The following is a 25,338-nucleotide window of genomic DNA, read 5'->3' on the forward strand; positions in this document are numbered from 1 at the left end:
GACTATAGTCTGGACTATAGACTGGACTATAGTCTGGACTATAGACTGGATTATAGTCTAGACTATAGAATAAACTATAGTCTGGACTATAGACTGGACTATGGTCTGGATTATAGACTAGACTATAGTCTGGACTATAGACTGGACTATAGTCTGGACTATGGACTGGACTATAGACTGGACTATAGACTGGACTTTAGTCTGGACTATAGACTGGACTATAGTATGGACTATAGACTGGACTATAGTCTGGACTATAGTCTGGACTATAGACTGGACTATAGTCTGGACTATAGACTGGACTATAGTCTGGACTATAGACTAGACTATAGTCTGGACTATAGACTAGACTATAGTCTGGACTATAGACTGGACTATAGTCTGGACTTTAGTCTGGACTATAGACTGGACTTTAGTCTGGACTATAGACTGGACTATAGTCTGGACTATAGACTGGACTATAGTCTGGACTATAGACTGGACTATAGTCTGGACTATAGACTGGACTATAGCCTGGACTATAGACTGGATTATAGTCTGGTCTACAGACTGGACTATAGTCTGGACTATAGTCTGGACTATAGACTGGACTATAGAATAAACTATAGTCTGGACTATAGACTGGACTATAGTCTGGATTATAGACTAGACTATAGTCTGGACTATAGACTGGACTATAGTCTGGACTATAGACTGGACTATAGACTGGACTATAGACTGGACTATAGACTGGACTATAGACTGGACTATAGACTGGACTATAGACTGGACTTTAGTCTGGACTATAGACTGGACTTTAGTCTGGACTATAGACTGGACTATAGTCTGGACTATAGACTGGACTATAGTCTGGACTATAGACTGGACTATAGTCTGGACTATAGACTGGATTATAGTCTGGACTATAGACTGGACTATGGTCTGGGCTATAGATTGAACTATAGTCTGGACTATAGACTGGACTATAGATTGGACTATAGTCAGGACCATAGACTGGACTATAGTCTGGACTATAGAATAAACTATAGTCTGGACTATAAAATAAACTATAGTCTGGACTATAGTCTGGACTATAGTCTGGACTATAGACTGGACTATATTCTGGACTATAGACTGGACTATGGCCTGGGCTATAGATTGAATTATAGTCTGGACTGTAGACTGGACTATAGTCAGGACTATAGATTGGACTGTAGTCAGGACTATAGATTGGACTATAGTCAGGACTATAGATTGGACTATAGTCAGGACTATTGACTGGACTATAGTCAGGACTATAGACTGGACAATGATGTGGACTATAGAATGGACTATAGTCTGGACTATAGAATGGACTATAGACTGGACTATAGACTGGACTATAGTCTGGACTATAGAATGGACTATAGTCTGGACTATGGATGGACTATAGTCTGGACTAAAGAATAAACTATAGTCTGGACTATAGAATAAACTATAGTCTGAACTATAGAATAAACTATTGTCTGGACTATAGAATAAACTATAGTCTGGACTGTAGAATAAACTATAGTCTGGACTATAGAATAAACTATAGTCTGGACTATAGAATAAACTAAAGTCTGGACTATAGAATAAACTATAGTCTGGACTATAGAATAAACTATAGTCTGGACTATAGAATAAACTATAGTCTGGACTATAGACTGGACTATAGTCTGAACTATAGTCTGGGCTATAGACTGGTCTATAGAATGGACTATGGAATGGACTATAGTCTGGGCTATAGACTGGACTATAGACTGGACTATAGAATGGACTATAGACTGAACTATAGACTAGACGATAGACTGGACTATAGACTGGACTATAGACTGAATTATTGATTGAACTATAGTTTGGACTATATAATTTACTTTAGTCTGGAATAGAAACGTTTCTGTAGACTGGACTACAGAAGGCTATAGACTGGACTATAGACTTTACTTTAAACTGGACCAGCCGCGGATCCCGCTCATGCATTTGGGGGATGATTTGTACTTATTTTATTTTTTTCAATCGTATATTTTGTATGAAAAATTTTTGGTTTTTTGGGGGCTGATAGTATTTCCTTTTTTTAGAAACATTGTTAAGACATGTTAAGGCAATAGTCTCTCTTTAAACCATAGTATGAACTGCAGTTAAAACTATGAGATTCTTAGCTCAGCTATCATTTAGACAATGTGAATTATAGTTAAGTCTAAGTCTAATGTTACACTTTTATATTAATTAATCTTTCATTTTTTTAATTATTGAGAATAAAAATTGAGCCAAATAACTTGCCTTTAATGATTTCTAAGTATAAAATGTTTACAACACTAGGGTTTGTAAAATAAGGAAATGATAAATGAAATGAATTACATATTGAAATAAAATAACAAACATTACCAATGTTTTTTTTCATAAATTGTTTATTCTAGTTATAGTTTTATTTTGTCTTAATAATTAGAAAAAGAAAACTAAACCTTTTTTTAAACTTAATCTTTTAGACATCTTAAAAAAAGCCTGCTCTCCCCCAAAAATTAGCTCTTAAGAGAATAAAAATGGGGGAGCCAAATTCGACTTTTAGCTAAATTTGTTTCAAAAACTAATACACACTTATAAAATATCGTTTATCATTACATACGTAGTATTATAATTAATAATTAATATTATTATGCTTATTAAAAATTATGATTATTAAGAGAAAACAAAAAGAAAGAACTACAAATTATACACTTGCCTAACACAAGCCTAACTACACACATATACAAATACTTATACATACATACATTTCAATTTAATTTAATTAATTTGAGTAGATGTTTTGCAATAAATATTGTATAGTTGTAGCGTTTTTTTTTTCTTTTTTTTTTTTTTGTAGTGGAGAGGCAAGTGTAATATATTTTAATATTTTCTTTACTTTTTTTGTTTTTGAAATATTATTATCGTTATAATTTTATATGATTTTAAATATGAAAGAGCTGACTTGACTCGGTTTCACAAAATAGCAATTTATGCCTGTAGATAGATTGTGTTCGAGAGTGCACTAGGGACTCAACACATATTCTAGAGCTCTAGCTAACTTAGAAACTATTGAAACACAAAGCGTTTGCTAAATTTAATAATTAAATATTTATATACTTTTGTTTAATACATTATATGTTTGTTTTTTGTTTATGTTTTTTGTAATTTAAATTTAAGATATTAAAGAGTAGAGACTAATGATAAACAGTTCCAAGAGATAGAGAGTTAATTAAATATCTACAGTTAATACAAACGATGATAAACATTATAAAACGATTTTTTTTGTTTAGAGAGAAATAAAAATAACGAGAAACAAACAAACAAATCAATGTCCTGTTGCTGTCGTTACTTTTCTATTCAATAGTTATTAAATCGTATTTTTTTAATTGGTTTAAGATTGCATTAAAGCAAATTTAAATTCATGTCTGTTTCATATTATTTAGTATTATTATTATATTTAATGGGTATTTACATGGTATTATTGTGGCCTAATATGTCTGCCTCTTATAAAGTATTGCTGCTGCTTATACTCTCCACTCGCTACTGTTGCAAATAATTGTTGAAACAAAATAATAATAATAATAATAATAATAATAATAATAATAAATTTAATAATAAAAAAAAGTACAAATAAACAAATAATATAAAAATAGAATATACAAACATAAAACATTTATACAGAAGGAGTGAGTAGAGTTGGTAGCTGTTTAAAGGAGACAGCAGTGAAAAAATGAATTTCAGAATTTTCCATTTATGAGCGTGTTTAGATGAATACAAAATTTCACTTTTCTTTGTCACCAGCTAAAGAATAAAATAAATTCTTTATTTTAACTGTGTGTGTGTATGTACGTAACAGATTTGTTTAGAAAAAATAATTCGTTGATTGCAACTTCGTGACTCTTTTTTAAAGAGAGAGTGAGCGTAGGAAAATTGTTATTTTAAAAAATAAACAGGAATATTTTTAAATGTATATATAAATGTATAAATATAGTCGTTGTTTTTTCTTTTTGTTTATTTTGGTAGGTTCGTTTTTATAAGTGAGTTAGTACGCTAAAGTTTGCTTAAAACAGCCAACACAGGATACAGGAAACACAAAAAAAAAATAAGGACAATTTTTTGTTTTACCTCTGCTTTTGTTTTTTTTCTTTCGTTTCAATTATTACTGCTTGTTACAGCTGCAGTCAAAAACGACAAGATTTAGTGAATCTCTATAAATTTATGTAGAGCTGTGGGCACTGAGTCATATTTGATGTTGTATTTTTGTATGGTTTTCGCTGCTAGACAGGCCAATGTGGTGTATTTGAGTGGATTGCAGATTTCATGGATTTTCTTGGGTTTTATAAGAGATTCAAATGTGTCACCAGCATTATTACGGGCATCCTGTAAATAAAAAAGAAAATATCAATCAAAAAGTATTTAACAAAAGAGCAGTGAATTTTAGTTAAAGATTTTGAAAATTTCTTTATAGCTTTGTTTTTGCAAAACAAAATGCCAACCTAACTTACCAAATGAGCGCCATGATCCAGCAATATCTTTGCCATATCCTTTTGACACGGCTGGGCAATAGCAGCTAAATGTAAAGGCGTATTACCACCATCATCGATTGCATTGGGATCGGCACCAACCTCTAATAAAGCCTTAGCCAAAGATGGAGAAGGAAACTGACAAGCCGGATACCGGCCAACAAGAGTACCCTCTCTATAGCAAGCATAATGCAAAGCTGTGCGACCCGAACGTACCGCCACATTAAGACGATTTAATTTATAAAGTGCCACCAAAATATCACGACGCATTTTCGGGCAAAAAGTCTCATCTTCAACCAACCAGGCCAATAGACAACCAATATGTAAAGCACTAACAAGAGCACGACTTAAAGCATTGGGATCATGATTGCAATCGTGTACATTTGTAACAGACTGTTGTGACTGCTGTTGAGACGGTGTCGATGTTTGCTGCGGTGTCTGATGTTGCTGCGATGAGGTTGTGGCACTTTTCTGCTGTTCCATCGACCAACTTTGTCCTGCAAGTGAGGAGGAGACGTTTGCACCGGATTGTAGCATTTGATAGTTTGACAAACCTCTCTCAACCTCTAAGACAGCCTTATTGAAAATCATAAGCATATCGCAAGCCTCAATGGGAGGCACCACACGGCCACGAGGCAGCAAGCGGCCAGCTTCCATCAACATAAAACTGAATAATTCAGCAAAAGACAAAAGAGAAGACTGTGTCATGGGACTGAGGGGTGGTAAGATTTTTTGTTGCATAGTTAAAGCATAAGTCCAAAGATCAATACAACGGTCAAAACGACCTGCGTCGGCATAATGGGCCCCTCTGCAAGAACAAAGAAATATATTTAATAATTTTTTTTTAATTTCCATTACCTTAGATAGTTATACTTACCTAAAACGTATATAATAACTTGTGTCGGGATGTGTTGGACCTAATATTCTCTGACGTATGACCAAAGCTTGCATACGCATTTCGTCCGGATCCAAAACCAGCTCTTCTAAATCCTCAATTGTTGTCACTTCTGATACATATTCGTAGGCCGCAATAGGCTCATTCACTACTTTGGGTATCTTTGGCTCCTGATTACGTTCCTCCATGGCTCGTCTCCACAATGATAATGCACTAACCATATCACGTTTCTTATCCACATATGTGGCACCCAATAGTTCTAAAGCATCAATACGACTTTCACGACTAACACTGGGCAATGTGATAAGATGTTCTACAATCGGCAAATGACCTGTAACACTAGCTGCCAGCAGTGGTGTCATGCCATAATAATCTACCTCCATTGTGGCACCATGCTTCAAGAGCAACTGTAAAATTTCCAAAGAACCCGATTCGGCACAATCGTGCAGGGCGGTATTACCCTTAACACTGCAACGATTCACATTCGCATTTAACGATAATAAATACTGGGCAATTTTAAAATGTCCCTTATAGCAGGCAATCATTAAACAAGTATGGCCATGACGATTCGCTACCTCAAAGTCAGCTCCATTGTGTATTAAAAATTTAACTATTTCAAAGTGACCATCAAAGCAGGCCGCTCTTAAGGGTGTTGAATTTGTACGTGTTGTACTATTAACATTAGCGCCATGTCTTACTAATAACTTTACTATGCCCAAATGACCGGCAGCCGAAGCACACCAGAGTGGGGGAGCATCTTCAATTGGTTCACCATCAAAACTAACGGAGCCGACCTGTTCAACATCAGCTTGACACCATGTCAATAAATATTCTACAATTTCACTGTGTCCATTGCGGCAGGATATAACCAGGGGTGTGGCCCCGTTAACTTTTGATGATATAAGCATTGCAATCTCTGAAGCTGATCTGCCATTGAGAGCATTCTGAAAAGATAAAGAAAGAATAGGAAATTAGTTGATCATTTTTTATTTTTAATAAAAATTTTTCAAAAAAAAATTAAAATTCAAAATCATTTTTCTATATTTTAACCAAATTTTGTTCTACATCACAAGCATTACATATGTTTGGCGCATGTGCCCCACGGGCAGTTCTGGGGTTTAGTTTCAATTTTTTTCGGGCTTCAAATTATATTATCGAAAATTTTATTATGTCTTTTTGTTCACTATTATTGACACTCTAATACTGACCAATATATTTTCTCTATCACAAAAACCAAATAAGTTAGCACAAAAAGTTCACACAGTGAAATATTTTCACAGCCCTTTGAAAAACAATTAATCATGTCTACCTCCCATCATATGTAAAGTTAATGTTTCAAATTTTCAGGGATGATAGATAATCGATAAACGAAAACAAAATTTAATAATGCGATAAAATCGATTACTCGGTTTTACAGTTATTTGCATGTGCCCCTATGGCGAATGATCCCCCTTATACCCTATATAAGAAAAAAAAAAACATTTTTCGATATATAAAGTCCCCTTAATTTTTTTACAAAAAAGGAAAAATTAAATTTATTCTCCATGAATACTTAAAGACAATTGTTATTTTTTGATGATAACAATCAATATTTATAGAATTGTTTAAATAATTTGTATTCTTCTATCATTAATTACAGGGAATTTACTTGAAATTTCTTATAAAAAGCGGAAAAAGTTTGCAAGTGTTTTCTACAGAAAAAAACGCGAAATTATAAATAAAATAAATACAAATTTTAAAAGTAGTTTATACAATTTTAACAAAATTTTTTCTAAACAATGAAATCTCGACAAAAGATAAGATTTTCTAATGACTAGAAAATCCATATTAAGAAAACATCATTTCCAAAGTGTAACTCAAATTACCTAAGGGGGGTTTCCTATTATTTGTTTAGTTTAACGACATTTAAAAATATTCATAAGAAACAATACATAACGATTTATTACTCATCATCATAATTAAACGCTTCCGTATTGTCTCTCAAAAAAAACATATATTCATGGCAACAAACTGCCGCTAAATAAAACACTCTAATAATACTAATAATAGCACATAGTCGGTGTAAATGGTATCGAGTCTAGTTTTATTTTTAAAGCCCATCCAACAAATTAAATTAACCAACCATCACTACTGTTTAGCTACACTATTACATATTCATCTACACACTATAGGAACGACACAATTGTTTTCTAGTTTGATTAGTCGATGGGTCTTTTGTACGCAATTTTTCGGTCTGTTTTAGTTATTTTTTTTTCTTTTAGTTTATATTGTTTAGTGTTTTTTTTATTATTATTTTATTCTTATTCGATTTTCAATATAAACTTGGCAATGAACTCGTACAATGTCAATGCATTGAAGAGTTGAATGAAATAAGAAGAAAAAAAAAACACAACAAAATTTACAAAACAGAAGAAGAAAAATACTATACTAAAATAAAAACTATTTTGTTTGCAAAAACCATGTGTATCTAAAAATAAAAATGGGTGAAAAATAAATTAAAAAAAAAACAATAACAAAAAACGCAAAAAAAAACAACATTTTGCAATGAAGACAAAAACATCAACACAGCTCGCTGCCAACTTTAATGATTCTTACGTTACGTTGACAAATTAACTAAAAAGAAAATACTTATTTTTAAATTAAATATTAGGAAATTGTTTAAAATGTAAAAAATTTTAAATAACATATTAAATAATATTATAATTAATTGGTAACTATAGCAACTTTCAAAAAAGTTTTAACTAGTTTGTTTTTACCACTAAATTCTCTTTTGCTTTAATATATTAGCCAAGTTGTTTGCTTGACTACAAACTAGAATATTAAAATATTTATTTTTTTTTCTACTTTTTTCATAAATTAGTGAATATGTTTATTTTTTTATCCACTTTCATTTTAACCAACTTTGAAAGTAAGTAGGTATTTTTAGACTTGTTTTTAATTTAATAAAAAGTTTAAGCTTAGGAAGTCTTTTAACTAGTTCCTGAGAAATATAAATTCAAACTTAAGTTCAAGTTTTAGTTCTAGTTCACTAATAGTTCAGTTTTAGTTCAGTTCTAGTTCAGTTCTAGTTCAGTTCTAGTTCAGTTCTAGTTCAGTTCTAGTTCAGTTCTAGTTCAGTTCTAGTTCAGTTCTAGTTCAGTTCTAGTTCAGTTCTAGTTCAGTTCTAGTTCAGTTCTAGTTTAGTTCTAGTTCAGTTCTAGTTCATTTCTAGTTCAGTTCTAATTCAGTTCTAATTCAGTTCTAATTCATTTCTAGTTCTAATTGTTCACCATTATTAATTTTATATCTTCAATATACTCGTTCAGAATATAAACCGATCGAAATTTTAAATTCGAAAATCAATTAGATTTGTTTTTAATTTATGTCTTGTTATGGAAAAAACATACATTCGAAATTAAGTAAAATCCTTTTAGAATTTAAATAGGAATTAAGCACGTGATTTAAATAGGTATCAGACACTTTATTTAAAACAAATTTGTTAAAATGTGAAAAAAAAATAGAAATTTATGTTTTAGAAAGGCGCATATACTATTTTGAAAAATTTCCAAGATTTTAGCACCTAAAATAAAAATGGACTTTTTAATTTGTTGTTTTTGTCTGTTTGTAATAAATTTTGTTATTAAACAAACAAATTTAGACAAAGAAGATATTTGTACCGAAGAGAAATATAAATTTTATTATTGTTTTTTTTAAATTTTCTAGGAATAAAATATAATCAAAAATTAAAGTCAAAGTTTTTTTTTCAAAATTCTTTATTTTTGAAAACATGATCGAATATAATAAACAATTTCAAATTGAGCCTGAATATATGCATTTATTAAACATTTAAAGCTTGATTAGAATTTTAAGTTCAGAATGATAAAAATACATATCACAAAAATTTTATTATTCTTATTAATTGTTATGTATACATATTTATTTTTATCGAATCTTTATTTATAAAACAATAAGTAAAACGCGTTTAATGACATTTAATGATTCATAAATATTTAAAAGTAAAATATGCAAACTTACGTATGCATCATGTTATATTAAATATTAATAATTATCCCAACAACAAATACCAAAAAAAATTACCGAAAAATTCACGTTTATTTTCTTAAGAATTTGTTTTTTTTTTTTAGATAATAAAATTACTAATAGATAACGAGTGAAAAATTGATTAATCATGCAATTAAACAAGTTTTAATGAAAATTAGTTAAAACAAGGAACCAATAGAAAAATCTTAAAAAAGAGGCAGGTATTTTTTTATTAAAAGTAATTTAACTAGTTTTTGCAAAAAAAACAAAACTTAACTTTATCTAAATATAACTTTCAATTTTAATAATTTAAATAATTATTGAATTTATAATTTTTTTTTTTCAATTTATATACTGTTTCAAAATTCAAAACAGCATGTTTCATTCTTAACGATCAGGAAGAGAAAATTGAATTCGAAATTAAAATACAATCAATCCTCAACTTTGCATACACGGGTGTTAAGACAGACAGACAACTAGCTAATAGTTAATGAAATGAAACTTTTAAACCAGTCTGTAGTTTATACATACACTCTACTGGATAGTTCGACTAGTTTTTAATAATTCATAAACGATTCTGGTTTATATCTCTATCAATATGACTCTCGAATGATCGACAGAACCACTTTAATAAATAAGTTATCAAAATTGCGTTGCGTATCTATTGATGTGATGATTAACATCTGACTGTTTGTCTAGCGGTCTTTCTATTAAATCATTTCAAGTAGAGTGCACATGACCTTGATTGTTTTAATTTTTTTGTTTTTGTTTTAAAAGACAAATAATTAAGTACTTGCTCGTATAAGTTCTCACCTATAAATAAACTTGATACTCATACAATTCTTAAAAAGTTTTTCTGTTGACTTTTAGGTTTTTGTTAGTTTTGAAAGTATTCTTCAGTTTATAACAGTTTTAAAAATTTTTCGAACTTAAGTTAGAATTATACAAATTTTTCGAACTTAAGTTAAAATTTTTGTAATAAGGTTTGGTTAGTAAAGAACATAATTGGGGTATTCACACGGTGTGCTATCAAGTCGTATTGTCATAAAATACTAAAGTTTTATGATAGTTTAAAAAAATTGTTGTTGTGCCTCAAAGAAAAAAGTCTTAAAATAATAATAATACCATGTTTATAGTTTTGTCATAACTAAACTGTGTAAATCAAAGTCAAAAAGTAAAAGCTCTTCATCGAGCCGGTGATAGTATTTAGAAGTGACCGCAATTGAAAATATGTTTTATGTACGTAAACATGACACAAATTTGTGCAAAGTTCTATAACTTCAAAATTAATTAGATTTTATTAATATATTTAAAAAAGTTATTAATTTTTATAAAATTCAATTAAAAAAAAGAAAGAATATTTAGTTTGCTTTTTTTCTGACTGGCGGCAACCGAACGTATTAAAAATAACAGGGTTGCTTACCGCAGTCATATTTTTTCGTGTTATATTTTTTTGATATATGACTTTATGACGACCGTGTGAATCCCCGTAAATGTGTTTTACATCGTAGAGCTTGAAGATAAAGAGAAAGACAAACAAAATACTTGAAAAAAAACCAAAAGAATATAGAAGTTTTACCGTAGAAATAGTTGTGACAGAATCTGAAACTCCCTAAAAAACAGTCAAGTAAAGGTTTAAGTCCCGCAATTTCCCCTAGATATCATATTCTGTACTCTAGAAAATTGAACCTTAGGAGTTAAACCGTCTCTAGTTCTTCTGCATCTTCTACATATGTAAGTGTCATGGAAGTCTTCAGATCAAGTTTTGGTCATTTTCGTTTTGCAATACATTCTACTACTAATTGATAATGTCATGTATTCTCTTGAAAATCAATCTACAATTCTATCAACCTCATTACCATGTACAGTGCTTCTGTACTCATCACAGTCTATTATCAAACATTCTATTAATGTAAGATTTATAAGCATTTTTACAATCTGCAACCATTTCTACAATTAATTGTCATTGGAGCTAAAAGTAGCTCCACTATCGTCATAAAATGTCACAGCCAACCCTAGATCGATATAATTGGCTAGAGGATGACTCCTTTTTGTAAAAACCTATATTCGTCAGTCTGAAGGATCGTTTTATAACGGTAACAGCGATATTAAGTCTAATACTCGTGCTGATAATCATCTTGGACTAGACCGTAAAAAGTGCACACCCATTACATAGTCTGGAATTCCATTAGAGGAATTTTCCTGAAGTCTATTTTTCACAAGAGAAGTTCTAGTAGACGTACTTGATAAGTTCTAGTAGACTACAGATAAGACAGATGAAGAATGATGTTCAAGGCTTCTTGTGGATTACTATTACTGGAACCAGTAAGAGAAAGAGAGGTACAACTTGGGTTTATTGAGCATCTTCGGATAGCTGTCCTTTTTCTAACTTTCAGACTAGGCCTAACAACCAATATTTAAATCTTATTTACGATATCATCTTGCAGACGCCAATACTTTCCTTTACAATTCTTGCATATGAAGTAGACATTGAATCTCCTTTTCATCCTTATAAGAGTAAATTCTTTCCATGAAAACTTGCTAACAAGCATAGTCCTTAAATACTTAGCTTCCATCTGGTAATTAAAAGCTCTTAAGTTTTCCCAGTTTTAACCACCATTAAGATAGTTTAGAAAAAAGTATTGGTTGGGCTAATTACAATACCACCACTGCTTAAGTAAAAAGAAATTTGTAAAACATTTCTCATTAAGTTCTCCATAACTGTAGTATAAATCTAAGTTAAAAAAAAAACTGTAATCTCTTAATATGTACTTTTACTTTCCTCAACCCCCTTAAAACAGAAATCTTGCTTAAAATCAACTTAGTTTGACCTTTAATTGTTTGGTGCTTCAATATATATTTTTTTCTTTCTTTCATTTAACCTTGACATTTTGCTAAAAGATAAATCTCAGCGACAACAACTTTAATAAATATGCATCCTCTTAAATAAAAACCGTTATTTGCTTACAATACATGCAGCATTGTAGTTATAACAAAACAGTTATACACCACCATTTTGATTTAATGTTATTGAATTTTTTATTTTTTTTTTTATATATAAAATTTTTAAATCTTTTAATACAACACTAAAATTAATGTTTTCATTTAAATATTTAAAGGTAAACTAAGGTCAAAACGACCTAGACCATTTAAACATACACCTCTGAATGCTTTAAAAAGCAAACTTTAACATATGACTAAATTTACCGCCTAAATACTGTGCAGTTAACAGCTACTATGTATCATAATAAAAAGTGTTTTCTAATGTTTTCTTAAATTAAATTAATTAATGTTATTTTTTGTTTATCACAGAATTCAGACAAAATAATTTTGTTTAATTGTGTTGTTAACTTTGAGTAGGTAGTTGCTATTAATTAAAAAAAAAATATATACTACTTAAATGTGTAAGTTGCAAAAAAATTATAGCAATTGTTTATTAATTTAAAAGAATGTTATTGTAACTTTTTTAAAAATAAGATTTCCTTAGTATTTTTTTAAAAAGTTTAAGTTTAAAAGTTTATTTTATTAAAATGTTGTCGATTATAATTTTATATGCTAGAAAAATTAAAGCTTTTAAAGTAAAAACTTTTGAAAGTTTTTTTTGCAAACGATTTTAAAATAGTTTTTGTCAAACAAAAAATTTTGTGGAATATTTATTTTATGTTAAAAAGCTTTAATAAAAAAGTTTTTCTTTTTTTAAATTTTTTATAAAAAAGTAGTTTTGCAAGAAAGCTTTCAAAAACTTTTTTGGAGCTTTCGAAAAAAGCTTTGAAAGTATTTTGAGAATATCGTTTATATTTTTTTTTTTTTAACCTTAAGAATGTTTTTCTTTTTTAATATTTCTGAAATAAAAGCTTAGCTATTTTCCAAAGAACTTTGGAAAAAATGTAAATTAGAGCTTTTTAAGAAAAACATTTTTCAAAAATTTCATTTATAAAAATATACACTTAAATTATATGATCATATACATAAAAAAGCTTTTTATGGACAACTTAAAGACTTTAACTTAAAGAGGCTTTTTAGTTAAAAGCTTGAAGAAAAAATTTTCTTTATGAAAAATCCTTTTTATGTAAATAATCTGATAATGCTATCTAAAAGCTTTTTTGTGAATATCATTGGTAGGCAAACTAAAGTTTGTTTTTTTTTTTTTTTGTAAAAAAGCTTAAAAATTTTTTTATATAAAAAAGAACTCTCAAAAAAATGGTTGTGGAATAAAAATGTTCTTAATATGAGCTTTAAAAAGAGATAAAAGCCTTTTATTAAATAAAACTTAAAAAAACTTTTTGTGAAAAAGCTTAATTCAAATGTTCCCTGGTTTTATGGAAAAGGTAAAAATAGCTTTTTATGAAAATCCACTGAAAAAGAGTTTGTATAAAGAAAAAGCATTAAAAAGCTTTCTATATAAAAATGTTTTTGTTGAAAAAATTATTTAAAATGAAGTTTTTATGAAAAAAAAGTTTTTTATAAAAAAGTTTTTCTATGAAAATGCTCTGAAAAGCTTTTGTGAGAAAGATTATGGAAAGCTTTTCTAAAATATACTTTAAAAAGATTTTTGTAGAAATAGCGTTAATAAGCTTTCTATATAAAAGCGCTTTTATGAAAAAAAGACATTTTTCCAAAAAAAAAAATATGAAAAAAAGACATTTTTCCAAAAAAAAAAAAAAAATATGAAAAAAGACATTTTTCCAAAAAAAAAAAAAAAAATTCTGAAAAAATTTTTTTTTTACAAAAAAGCTTTTTTGTTGAAAAGCTATGACCAGCTTTTGTGAGAAATTCTATAAAAAGCATTTTATAAGAAATACTATGAAAAGCTTTTTGTAAAAATATCTTTTAAATCTATTTTGTAAAGATAATTCTTCTTCTCAACCCCACTGTACCTAGAAAACTGCACTAAATTAACTGCACTATTTACTGTGTTTAATTACAACAAAATAAAAATGCTTACAGAAAAAAAACAATAAACTATTAAAATCAACACACATGTCAATCAAAAATAAAAACATTCTTTATAAATTTATGGCCATAAAGTAGATTTCTGTTAAGATTCATTGTCACAGAATTCTTTGTTAAAAAATACATTTATTATTAATGTAAATATATATGTATATGAAAGTGTATTTAACAACGGCAAACATGTAAATGTGTGTGTGTGATTTTATATGGACTTTTTTGTATATGTATGTATGACCCAGAACAGATTGTAAAAACTAAAAATTATAGTTTGCCTTCTAACAGGAATTAAAAACAAACAAACAAAAAAACTCATTCCAAGGGCTTCAAAAAATATCATAAAACTTAAAAATTGAAATATGTAGTGGCAAAAATGTTTATTATTGAGAATGAAATAATAAAACATGTTTGTTTTTATCTCAATCTCGAATGTAAACAAAAACAAAACGCATACATACAGCGAAAAAATAAAAACAAAAATAAACTAACTTACAACAAACAAGTAGGAAATTATAAAGTCAATCAATATCGACTAAATGTTACCCTAATTTTTAAATGTAGAACTTGTATTTAAGCTTTTTTACATTGTAAACTGATCTGTAAGAGAAATGTTATTACAAGGACATTTCTTTGGCCGTTGCGTAAGTAGAGGAACCATTTTAAAACAAATTTAGTTGTGACCTTAATAGATCACTATCCAAATTATCTTCCAAAATGCGGACCTTATTGAGTTTACAGGAAACAAAGGTCATGGCTATTAGAATGAAATGAATCTCAGTCATTTGGAGTGCTTTAAGGTTGAAGATAGTCGTAACAAACATCAGCACAAACTTATTATACATTCTCCAGAGACTATAGTGGCTTAAAGTATATGAAAAATATTTATTACTCTTCATATTTGCTGCTATTACGATTATACAACAACGTAGACGATGGCAGCGGCTACGCACGAGTAAATAGTTTGTGTGTTGGTGTGACAGGCAAGTAGTCAGTCAGTTAGTCCGTCAGTTAAGCGGAAGTATTATAAATTCGTAAACTATTCCGGTTCAAACAAATTAACAAGCAATAAAACAAACATACAAAAACCACAAAAAAAATACACACAGTGTTTTTGTTTATATTTATTTTTGTTTTTATTTTTATTTTTTTTGGTTTAGTTTTATTTTTTTATTATTGTGTTATTTTTTGTTGTTGTTAATTAATTATTAATAAGTCAGCGCCTCTTATTAATATTATTAACTGCACATTACGACAATTTAGCGTTTGTATTCTTTTGTTAGATTTTTTTCTTTCGTTCATATTCATTTAATCGGTTATTTTAAATAAATTCATCGATTAAACAAACAAACAAACAATCGTTACAATATCGGTCAATGTCAGAACAAATTATTTTGCGATTAAAGAATAAATTTAATCGCACGTTTATGTTCTGCGTGTTTAATTGAATTTCAAATTAAGTTTTTTTTTCTATTCTGCGATGATTTTACAAAATAAAATTGTATTTTATATAATTTATTAAAAAAAACAATAGAAGTCAAAGACCTATAACTGTCTAATGTTAATTTCATTGAACATATTTATAAAATGTTAATTTTGGAATAAATTATATTTTTAATATAAATTTTTGACACACTTTATCTTAATCGATTGATTACAAAATTAAAACTGAAAAAAATTGTAACTTTCTGAAGATCACGACAATTTCCTTGAAACATTTTCCGGAAGCTTTTCTTATTTTTTCACTTCCCGATTTCCAAGATTTTTTGTTGATCATTGAAAACTTTTGTATATATTACAAACAATTTTAATACAAGAAAAATGTAAAAAGTTATATTTAATAAACCAAAAGAAATAATTTCTTTTAACAAAGGCAGAAATGTATTTTTTCAAAAGAAAGATCCAAGATCTTAGTATTTTTGGGGTCAAAGTGATCTCAGAATGTACTAGTTTAAGCAACTATAGACTAGACTATAGACTAGACTATAGACTATACTATAGACTATACTATAGACTAGACTATAGAATAGACTATAGACTAGACTATATACTAGACTATAGACTAGACTATAGACTAGACTATAGACTAGACTATAGACTAGACTATAGACTAGACTATAGACTAGACTATAGACTAGACTATAGACTAGACTATAGACTAGACTATAGACTAGACTATAGACTAGACTATAGACTAGACTATAGACTAGACTATAGACTAGACTATAGACTCGACTATAGGCTAGACTATAGACTAGACTATAGACTACACTATAGACTAGACTAGACTAGACTAGACTATAGACTAGATGGACTAAGCTATAAAATAGATTAAAGTCTAGACTAAATACTAGACTATAAATTGGACTATAGACTTGATTGTAGACAATGCTATAGGCTAGAATATAAACTAGCCTAGAGAAAAGCCTAGAGGCTCGACTATAGATTGGTCTTTAAACTGAAACTACAGTATAAACTAGCACAAAACTAGCTTTCAAAGTTTACAGCTTATAACAAGAGAGAAACGCAAAAACTCTTTTGCTGTCCTTTCTAGATTCAAATATTTTAGGAGTAATATAACAATCCTCATCAATATTGATTGAAAAATTCTTAGGAACTACATCCAGGAAACTGATATTTGAATTTTTGTAAAAAATTAGACATTTTTGTTGTTTTTTTTCTCTACAATGATTTACAGAATTAGTATAATATAAACATTTAACCCAGTGTACACTTAATAAGGTAGCCTCGTCGCTACAACAAATACAACAATACAAAAACAACAGGCGATTTGTTATTGTAGAATAATCCCATCTGTCAAAAAAAGCTGTGTGTGTAGAATGAAAAAGCAACAAATAAACACAATAAAAATATGAGTTTTTAGCAATTATAAAAATTTTTAACTATTAATATTAATATATTATATTAATTAAACGTGGAATGTCTGAAAATCATAACTATATCTATTGGGAAGACCAATTTTCCGAATTAAACGTGTTTTTTGTGAAAAGTGATTGGTCGTGTTAAAAATAGTTGAAACTGATTTGGAACGTATGCCGGAGCTAAAGATTTTCTTTTTTTATCAAGAGAGAAGGATAACAAAGACATTTAATCACGATTGACCTAGAAAACTCCTTTAAAACCATAATTTTCTTCACTTTTTAAAATTTTTACACCTTTTGCGATTTTTTTTCTATGTAAACAAACAGGAATTTTGACAGATAAGATTGTAAAAGCTGATGATCAGCTGTGCGGACGAGGCTACCTTATTAAGTGTACACTGCATTTAACCAAACATTTTTAACGTCTACTAAAAACTACATCATCATCATTATAAATATTAAACCACATACTGTAGTTGCAGCAGCTACTGCTATCGATTAAACACATGACAGTTTGTTGTTATAATCAATATTTGTGTGTGATTTTAGTATTTTTGTTTTGTGAATTTGTTATTTATTGTTTATTTAATCATTTTACCGTTAGCTATTTATTAGTTAGTTACAGCTACTGCTACAGATATATGATTAATTTACAATTTGGTTTTTGGTAGAGAGAGAGAGAGAGAAGAATTATATTAAAAGTAAATTTCATTTCCAAATGACTAAATTTAGTAATTATTTTATTTTTGTTTTTATTTTAGGTAAGTATCGTTTAATACATGAATTATGGGAATTTATTTATACGATTTACAAAAAGCAAATAAGGAAAATTAAATATTTACAAAGTCATTTCCAAATATTTAATCGTTTAAGTTAATTTAACGTAACGAAAAGTAAAAGCCACCCGGAAACCTTTAACAAAGAAGAATTTTTTTTTAAATTTAAATCAAATTTTATTTTTATTAGAGGCTTAAAATGTTGAAAGGGATTTAATCTAAATTTTTTTAAATTATATTGAATAATAAACAAAATTGTAATGAAGTTATCTTTACAAATCTTGTTATTAAATTAAAATTTTAGATAGCTATCTTTGCTTCTAAACCTTACATATATAGACTTCGTTTTTAAGAACTAGTTGGTCACATCAAGCTTTCTTATAAAAAAATGTGTCTCTCTTAAAAAGCCAATTTTACACATACTCGGTAGAGTAAGTAGTTTATTTAATATTAAACATACATAAATAAATAAATGAAAAAAAAGAAATAACTGACAGTTTGTTTTTTATGTACAACGACAACAAGTATGATCGGCAGGCAGCAAGTATAGAATCAACAAAATACTTATTGCTATTGTTAGTTAATAAATTGAAGAAAAAAAAGCTCAACATTCTCACTGGTTAATCGGTTGATGACTTGAAATAATTTCTGTCTATTTTACAAATGACTGACTAACTGACTGCTAGACAGACATACACACAAACAGACAGACACTCAGTCATTCGTGATTGTGATGACTATCGATCAATTACATACATATATAAAAATATTAAGCAACATAGACAAAAATACGTTAAAAAAACAAGAATTTAAATAATATAAAAATTTATAAACAAAGAACAAGCTAGTGCACACATGTTTTTAATTTTTTTGTTATATTAATTAATAAAAAAAGCAATTACATACAATTTGCATATTTTCGGCTTATATGTACATTTTTAAGCTTATTTTAATATGTATATATTTATTTAAATTTTTTTGCTTTTAATATTTATTTCCCCATTTCACTTTTTTTCGCCAGTTTAGTTTTACAGATTCTTTTCATTCATTTGAAAATGAAAAAAATAAACAAACTACTTTAAACTACTTGTACTTTTAAATCTTTTTAGTCTAAAAGTAAAATAACAAAACGAAGTACACATATATGTATCTTATCAGAAGTGAGACACTTTAAATGACAAACACTTGAAATAAAATAATTATATTTATATAGAAAAGACTTATATTTGTTTTAAATGTATATATTTTCTAAATTAGTATAAGTAACAGTATTTAATGGTGTAATTGTTATAAAATAATAATAATTTTTAAAACCAAATTAAAAATTATTTTAAAATATTTAAAATTTCCTGTTTTCTATTTGTTTACCTTTTTTTAAGTCATTATTAAAATATCATTAAACTTTCTTTAGTAATCCATAACTTGTTATTGATTTTCAATGTCAAAACTTAATTCGAATCAATTTTTTAAGATTTTGATTTTTTTTTTTTAGAAATATTTCAAAAATTCTCCTTTTTTATTGAAAATTTTGAGATTTATTAAAAAATTTATGTTTTTTTATAAAAATCTTTTTTTAAAAAAAATTTACAACAATTTTTATTTTTCATAGAACTGGAGTTAAAATCTTGGGTGAATAACTATTTCGACGATGTCGATGTAATTCGTATCGCTCCAGAATCTAGGAACGACAACAGAAATGGATCATGAAAATCATATTCAACGTGTATCAGTCTTTATCAAGCAACCCTCTTTCTGCGATTTGGATTTTAACCATAGCCACTACGTGGATCCCGAAGCAACCTCAACCAACTGATCAGCAAGGACATAGTCCTGCGGCCAACTGGTCACCGTAGTACCAGATTATATGGTGCACTGGTTCGACCTCTTTTCAATTTATCGAATTACTAGGCCAGGCAACAACAATTCATAGTCCCGAAAGACCACAGGTATTGGTAGCACCTATCTTCGCCCGGATTGCAATACACCATGATGTGACACTTATCAAGAATACATGCCCGGGGGACGTTGCCCATTTATAGCAAATATTCATATTGATATCAGTTCTTCGTGCAAAATTAAGGATATACACACATTTTTGTACTTAATTCATATGGGAGATGTCGCCAAGCTCCCCTAATTAAAATACACCCATTCCTCTGAAAAATGTTCACATTAATATGAAAGTTTTTAGCTTCAATAGTTTCTTAGAAAAATAATTTTCTAATTTAATTTATATGGGAGATACCAAGCCCCTAAAATCTTGTCTTCCAATTTGTTAGCCAAATGTTCACATGGATGTTAAAATAATTTATGCAAAATGTTTAAATTTTAGCTTTAATAATTTATTAAATTCATATGGTAAGTACCAAGATCCTCTTATGAAAATCTACCAATTTTTCATAAATATTCCCATGGATGTTAAAGGTTTTTGTGTAAAATTTTAATATTCTATCTACAATATTTTCCTAACTAAACTTATTTTAATATTTTTATTTAAAACACTACTTCTATTGCTAGTCCGCCCATTTCTTGTACTAAACATTAAAGTAAATACTACAATTCCTCAAAAAAAATTATCTAATGCTAGTCCGCACATTTCATGTATTAATCATTTAAGTTGATACTAAATTTCCTCCAAAAAAATGAGGACTCTAACTGTTATATTTTCTCAGATAAACTAATTTAAAATTTTCTTCCATATTCTTAAACGAATTTGTATTTTAAAGTACTTCTTTATAAAGCTTTAATAACATGAAATTCTACTGTATCACTAAGTCTTAATATTATTAAAAATAATATGTTATGTAAAATTTTTGTTTTTAAATAATTCTGATCAATTGAGAATAGACCTTTGCCTTAAAGCTCTATAGTGCAGATAAATGGACTACAAATGCAATGGGCAAAAACTTTAGTAACTTATAATTAAGTTTAAATTCCATTAATTTAAATTTGAGTTTCTCAAAAATAGTAAAACTTAAGCCTTAATTTAACAAATAACAAAAATTAACACATTTAAAAAACAACAAAATAATAAAAATATAAAGTTTCACTGCCTTAATCATAAACATCTATCAAAGGTTTATAAAACAAATTTTGTATAAAAGATTAATTTATAAACCTTTGATAAAAGTTTATGAATAAAACCTTTAGTCATCATTTTTCTGATAAAGAAACAAAAAGAAATAAATTTCAAAATATTACATGTTATTATTACAAATTTTCAAGTAAACTCGTATCAAAGCAAAGGGATCTTTTTGTCTTAAAACTAAAGAAAAAATAAATAAATCAGAACAAATGTAAAGCAAACACAACGAAAAGAAATATGTAATAAAACAAAATAAAAACTTAAAGTAACAAAAAAATCTATAGAGTCAAGAGTGCTTTGACCTTCTTTTACTTTTCAACGTGTATATAAATTAAAAAAAAAAACTTTAAATCTAACAATTGAGTATTTTAGATTTTTATGTCTTTAAACTCTTTATAACCTACACACACACTACTGGTACATGTACCACAAAAATATATACTTGATACGTGCATATTAATGAATATAGAATACAAAACAAAACTTAGAGTTTTAAAACAACAAATTAACAGCAACATTGGCAAATTTTTATATAAACATTAGATAATTTAAATCAAAATATATACTACAACAAATAAAATCAAATAAACGTTAGTTTGTTAGTACACACAAAAATTGCTTCGTCAATTGGGTTCAAAGTAAACCAGCTTTGGTCGAACAACCAAGAAACTGACCTTAAAATTCGGCAAATAAAACTACGTTTTGATCTGTAAACTGTGCTAGCACCTTTTAGAATCAACAAAAGCAAATAATAAACAAAATACATAGAAAAAAACAAAAACAAATAAAAATAATAATAATGGCAAAATAAATTTGCCAAAGACATAAGAAATAAAAGTTAACCAACTAACAAACACACACACACTTTTAAGATAAACATTTATCTAATGATTGTTTAGATTTTTGTTAATGTAATTGCAAGAGATTGCTTTTAGCTACTACCATAGCCACTGCAGAAATTGAGAACACCTAAACCCTAACCTAAAAATGAATGTCATTCACACTAAATGTTAATAAAATGGAAGGGAAGTTTGTGTCTGAGTGAGTGAATGAATGAATACTAAATGCATGTCTTTTTAAACATGAAATACAAATCATAGAGGTCTTTTATTTAAATGAATATATTTTATTGAACTGCAAAGAAAAAAGTCTTTTTAAAGGAAGTTGATTTCAACACTTTGACTTTATTGCTTTATTTCGATAATTTTTTTTTTGTTGATAAAATTTATTAACAATTTTGTTCGTTTTTGCTTTATGGGTGAACTCATATTTTATCTATTTTTTTTTTTTTTTTTTTTTTTTTGATTTTGTTTATATTGATAAGGAGAAATTTTGTAATAATGGAAAAGATTGTTGAACTTCAGGAAATAATATTTTTGCATTAAATTTTCCGAATCTTTAGTGGTGAGAGTCTACATAGTGCTAGTTTTTGTTACAACAGAAACTGAGGCTGATAGTTCTTTCTGAGAGAAAAAACTTAAGAACCCCATATATTTTTGAAATAAATCTTTCCTCTAAAATATAAATTAGAAGATTCAACTGTTTAAGGTATGGATTTTGAGAACCGTCATACAATCTAATTAGAATTATAACAATTATGGAGTTCCTCTTTCAACGTTGTTATCAGGGATGAAAAACGGAATTACTTTTGTAGTTAACAACTCATATGTATTATTTAGTAATGATACATTTATAGAATAGTCTAAATATTAAACATTAATTTAGTGATATTGTCTAGTCTAAAAAATAGTCCGTATACTAGTCCAAAGACTAAATAGTCTATAAACCAGAACTCTAAGGCAAAACAGTGGACTAACTTAAAAGTAGGCGGTATACTAATCTAAACACTAATTCATTGTCTAGATCCTATGATTGTTATTATACTAGTAAAAGGTAATTTAAACCATTATTTAACTCATTGTACTCTTCATTTTTGTTGTAGCAGTTCGCCTGTGGCCGATAGTTCCTTCGTATCGCTAAATTGATAATCTTAGGCCGAGTATTATTCGGTTCGTTCTGGTGCAAAGTTCCTATTGTCCTGACACTCTGTGACAAAACTTATTACTTTTAGTCTGGTTGTAATCTTTTCTATGTTCCTTTACAATATGAGAGGCAATATAAACAAGAATTGCTTATTTTACCTCTAAATTTTAGTAAATAATTGACTGAAGTCGGTAGTTGTATGAATTTTGTTAAACAAAATACAATTTTAACTTATTATTTCAATAAGAAAATAAATTTAAATAAAAATAAATGTATTATTGTTGTACTACCAGTGTACTTTTGAAGATCAGATTGTACCAATTTTGCCAACCCTGGCTTTTTGCCTTTTATACAAAAACAATAATAGAGTAATCAGCTGTACAACGATAAGAATTTTCCTAACATTGCGGTACATTTATGTAGTTGTTGGTATTTTTGTCTTTTTATCTACATAAATGCAAGTGTTGCCAGTGCATTTTAATCATAATATTTATTTTTATATTTTTTCTATGTCAATAGTTTTTCATGCATTTTATTGATTAGTCACCAATACAGCAACAATAGAAATCTCATGCACATGAATGTGTCAAAAGATAAGATTCGTTGTTATGTCTTTTAACTCAAAATAGTGGGATATTGGGGGGGATTTAAAATAAAATCTTAATGTTTTCGTTGCTCCCAATAAAATAACAACAAAGCAGCTCATTAAAAAAACAAAATAAGAATAGAAAAACAATAACATAACAAAAACACATACGGCAAACGGCTGCATTTCCTGTTAAACGCAAAACAAAAACAAACAGACCCATCATAGCGATGCAGACAGACAAATAAGCAAATTAATGTTATTGTTGCTGTTGAATTTCCCCATAAAGTTTTTTTTAGCGAATTTTCTTAATTTTTCTTAAGATATTTACGAGATAGATACCTATTCATTTGGCAGTTCTTTGTTCTGGTTGCTTTTTTCGCGTAAAACGTAAAATGTTTTTTTTTATTTATAAATTACACTTACCTTCAGTAGAGTTAAATTATTTTCTCTGGCTGCATTACATACAATATATGAAAGATCCATGGCAATTATATATTTTGGAATATCTTTTTGTGGTTAAGTGGTACTTGTCTTCTCTGTTCTATTCTATATGTTGTTTTTTGTTACTTTTGTATTGTTCTGTTGCTGCTGCTGCTTTATAATTATTCAGCAACAAAAACAATAATAATAATTATGATATTCCTTTGTTCTTTTGTTGGTGTTGATGATGTTATTATCGATGATGATGATGATGTTGATGCTTTCAAATTAAAATGGGGAATTTGCGTTATCTTTTTTTTTTCTTTAAAATAAAAAGAATCGTTGATATTATTGTGTTATTTCTATTTGTTTCGATTATCAATACATTTGAAAGCTTATTTTAGGCAGACGTATTGAGACCCACCAACCCTCCTGTTTCGTTAATACCAATTTTTTTGGTTTCGTTAATAATAATTTTTCACTGGTGTTTTTTTTTATATTTTTCTAATTTAATTTTCTTCTGTTTTACACAAAAACAACAAAAAAAAACAATTGCACAATTTTTCTAAAAATTATTTTTCTTTTCGTAAAAATTTTCTTGTAAATTCTGTTGGATTTATTTCAAGTAAATTGCAACAAGAAACCAGCAAGAGAAAACTTTTTTTAGGTACGTAATTCTTTCTTTTTTTATGAAGCAGGAAGACAAAAATATTTTCTTATTTTTATATTTTTCCTCGTTTTTTTATATTTATTATATGTATTCTTCTTCTTTGTTATTTTTATATTATGGACAAGGAAACGACGACGAAATACTGCTCTTGGTAGTTATTGTTGTTGTTGGTTATTTTAAAGCACTTTGATTTCGTTTTATTCTTATTTTTCTTCCTTTTTTTGATTTCTCCCAGAAGAAGCACTGTTTTTTATATTGGTATTTTCTTAGAGCAATTCTGGGCAAAATTTGTTTTTATAACTAGTAATTTATTTTAATGGCGTTAACTTTTCTCTATTATTTTTGAAAAAATACAATTTTAAGAAATAATCGCTTCTATAACGAATCACGAATCTTTTCAACGTTGTATTCTCATGCGCTCATTGTTAATTACTAATAAAAAAATATATTTTTGTTAAGAATATTATCGGCTGGTTATATTTTTAATTCTTCTTTTTTATTATTCAATTTCTCTGCTGTTTCTTCTTATTTGCTTTATTCGTTGT

The 25,338-nt window shown here is 28.0% G+C and overlaps 1 protein-coding gene across 2 annotated transcripts; it reads right to left on the reverse strand.

The window, feature by feature from the left end:
• Positions 1 to 2,857: 2,857 nt before the first annotated feature.
• LOC111677687 (protein fem-1 homolog CG6966) lies at positions 2,858 to 25,268 on the reverse strand. Of its 2 annotated transcripts, XR_006940515.1 has the most exons (5): positions 24,127 to 25,268; positions 5,404 to 6,365; positions 4,509 to 5,334; positions 4,129 to 4,383; positions 2,858 to 3,546 (listed from the first exon to the last, which is right to left on the reverse strand). XR_006940515.1 is itself a non-coding variant. In XM_023438851.2 (4 exons), exons 1-4 carry the CDS (start codon positions 24,184 to 24,186, stop codon positions 4,201 to 4,203), a joined length of 2,031 nt encoding a protein of 676 aa, XP_023294619.2. In that variant the 5' UTR covers positions 24,187 to 25,268; the 3' UTR covers positions 2,858 to 4,200. The 2 variants fall into 2 exon arrangements, 1 of the variants encoding a protein (XP_023294619.2); XM_023438851.2 differs by having other exon boundaries at positions 2,858 to 4,383.
• Between the last annotated feature and the right edge of the window lie 70 nt (positions 25,269 to 25,338).

This window comes from Lucilia cuprina, chromosome 4 (assembly GCF_022045245.1).
Source record: "Lucilia cuprina isolate Lc7/37 chromosome 4, ASM2204524v1, whole genome shotgun sequence".
Lineage (NCBI taxonomy): Eukaryota > Metazoa > Arthropoda > Insecta > Diptera > Calliphoridae > Lucilia > Lucilia cuprina.

Bases quoted from the DNA above. Each gene is read 5' to 3' on its own strand.
- LOC111677687 (XM_023438851.2), bottom strand. From the start codon at position 24,186: ATGGATCTTTCATATATTGTATGTAATGCAGCCAGAGAAAATAATTTA. The intron at 6,366-24,126 runs GTAAGTGTAATT...TTATCTTTTCAG, and splicing joins ATAATTTAACTCTACTGAAG to AATGCTCTCAATGGCAGATC. The intron at 5,335-5,403 runs GTAAGTATAACT...TTGTTCTTGCAG, and splicing joins AGTTATTATATACGTTTTAG to AGGGGCCCATTATGCCGACG.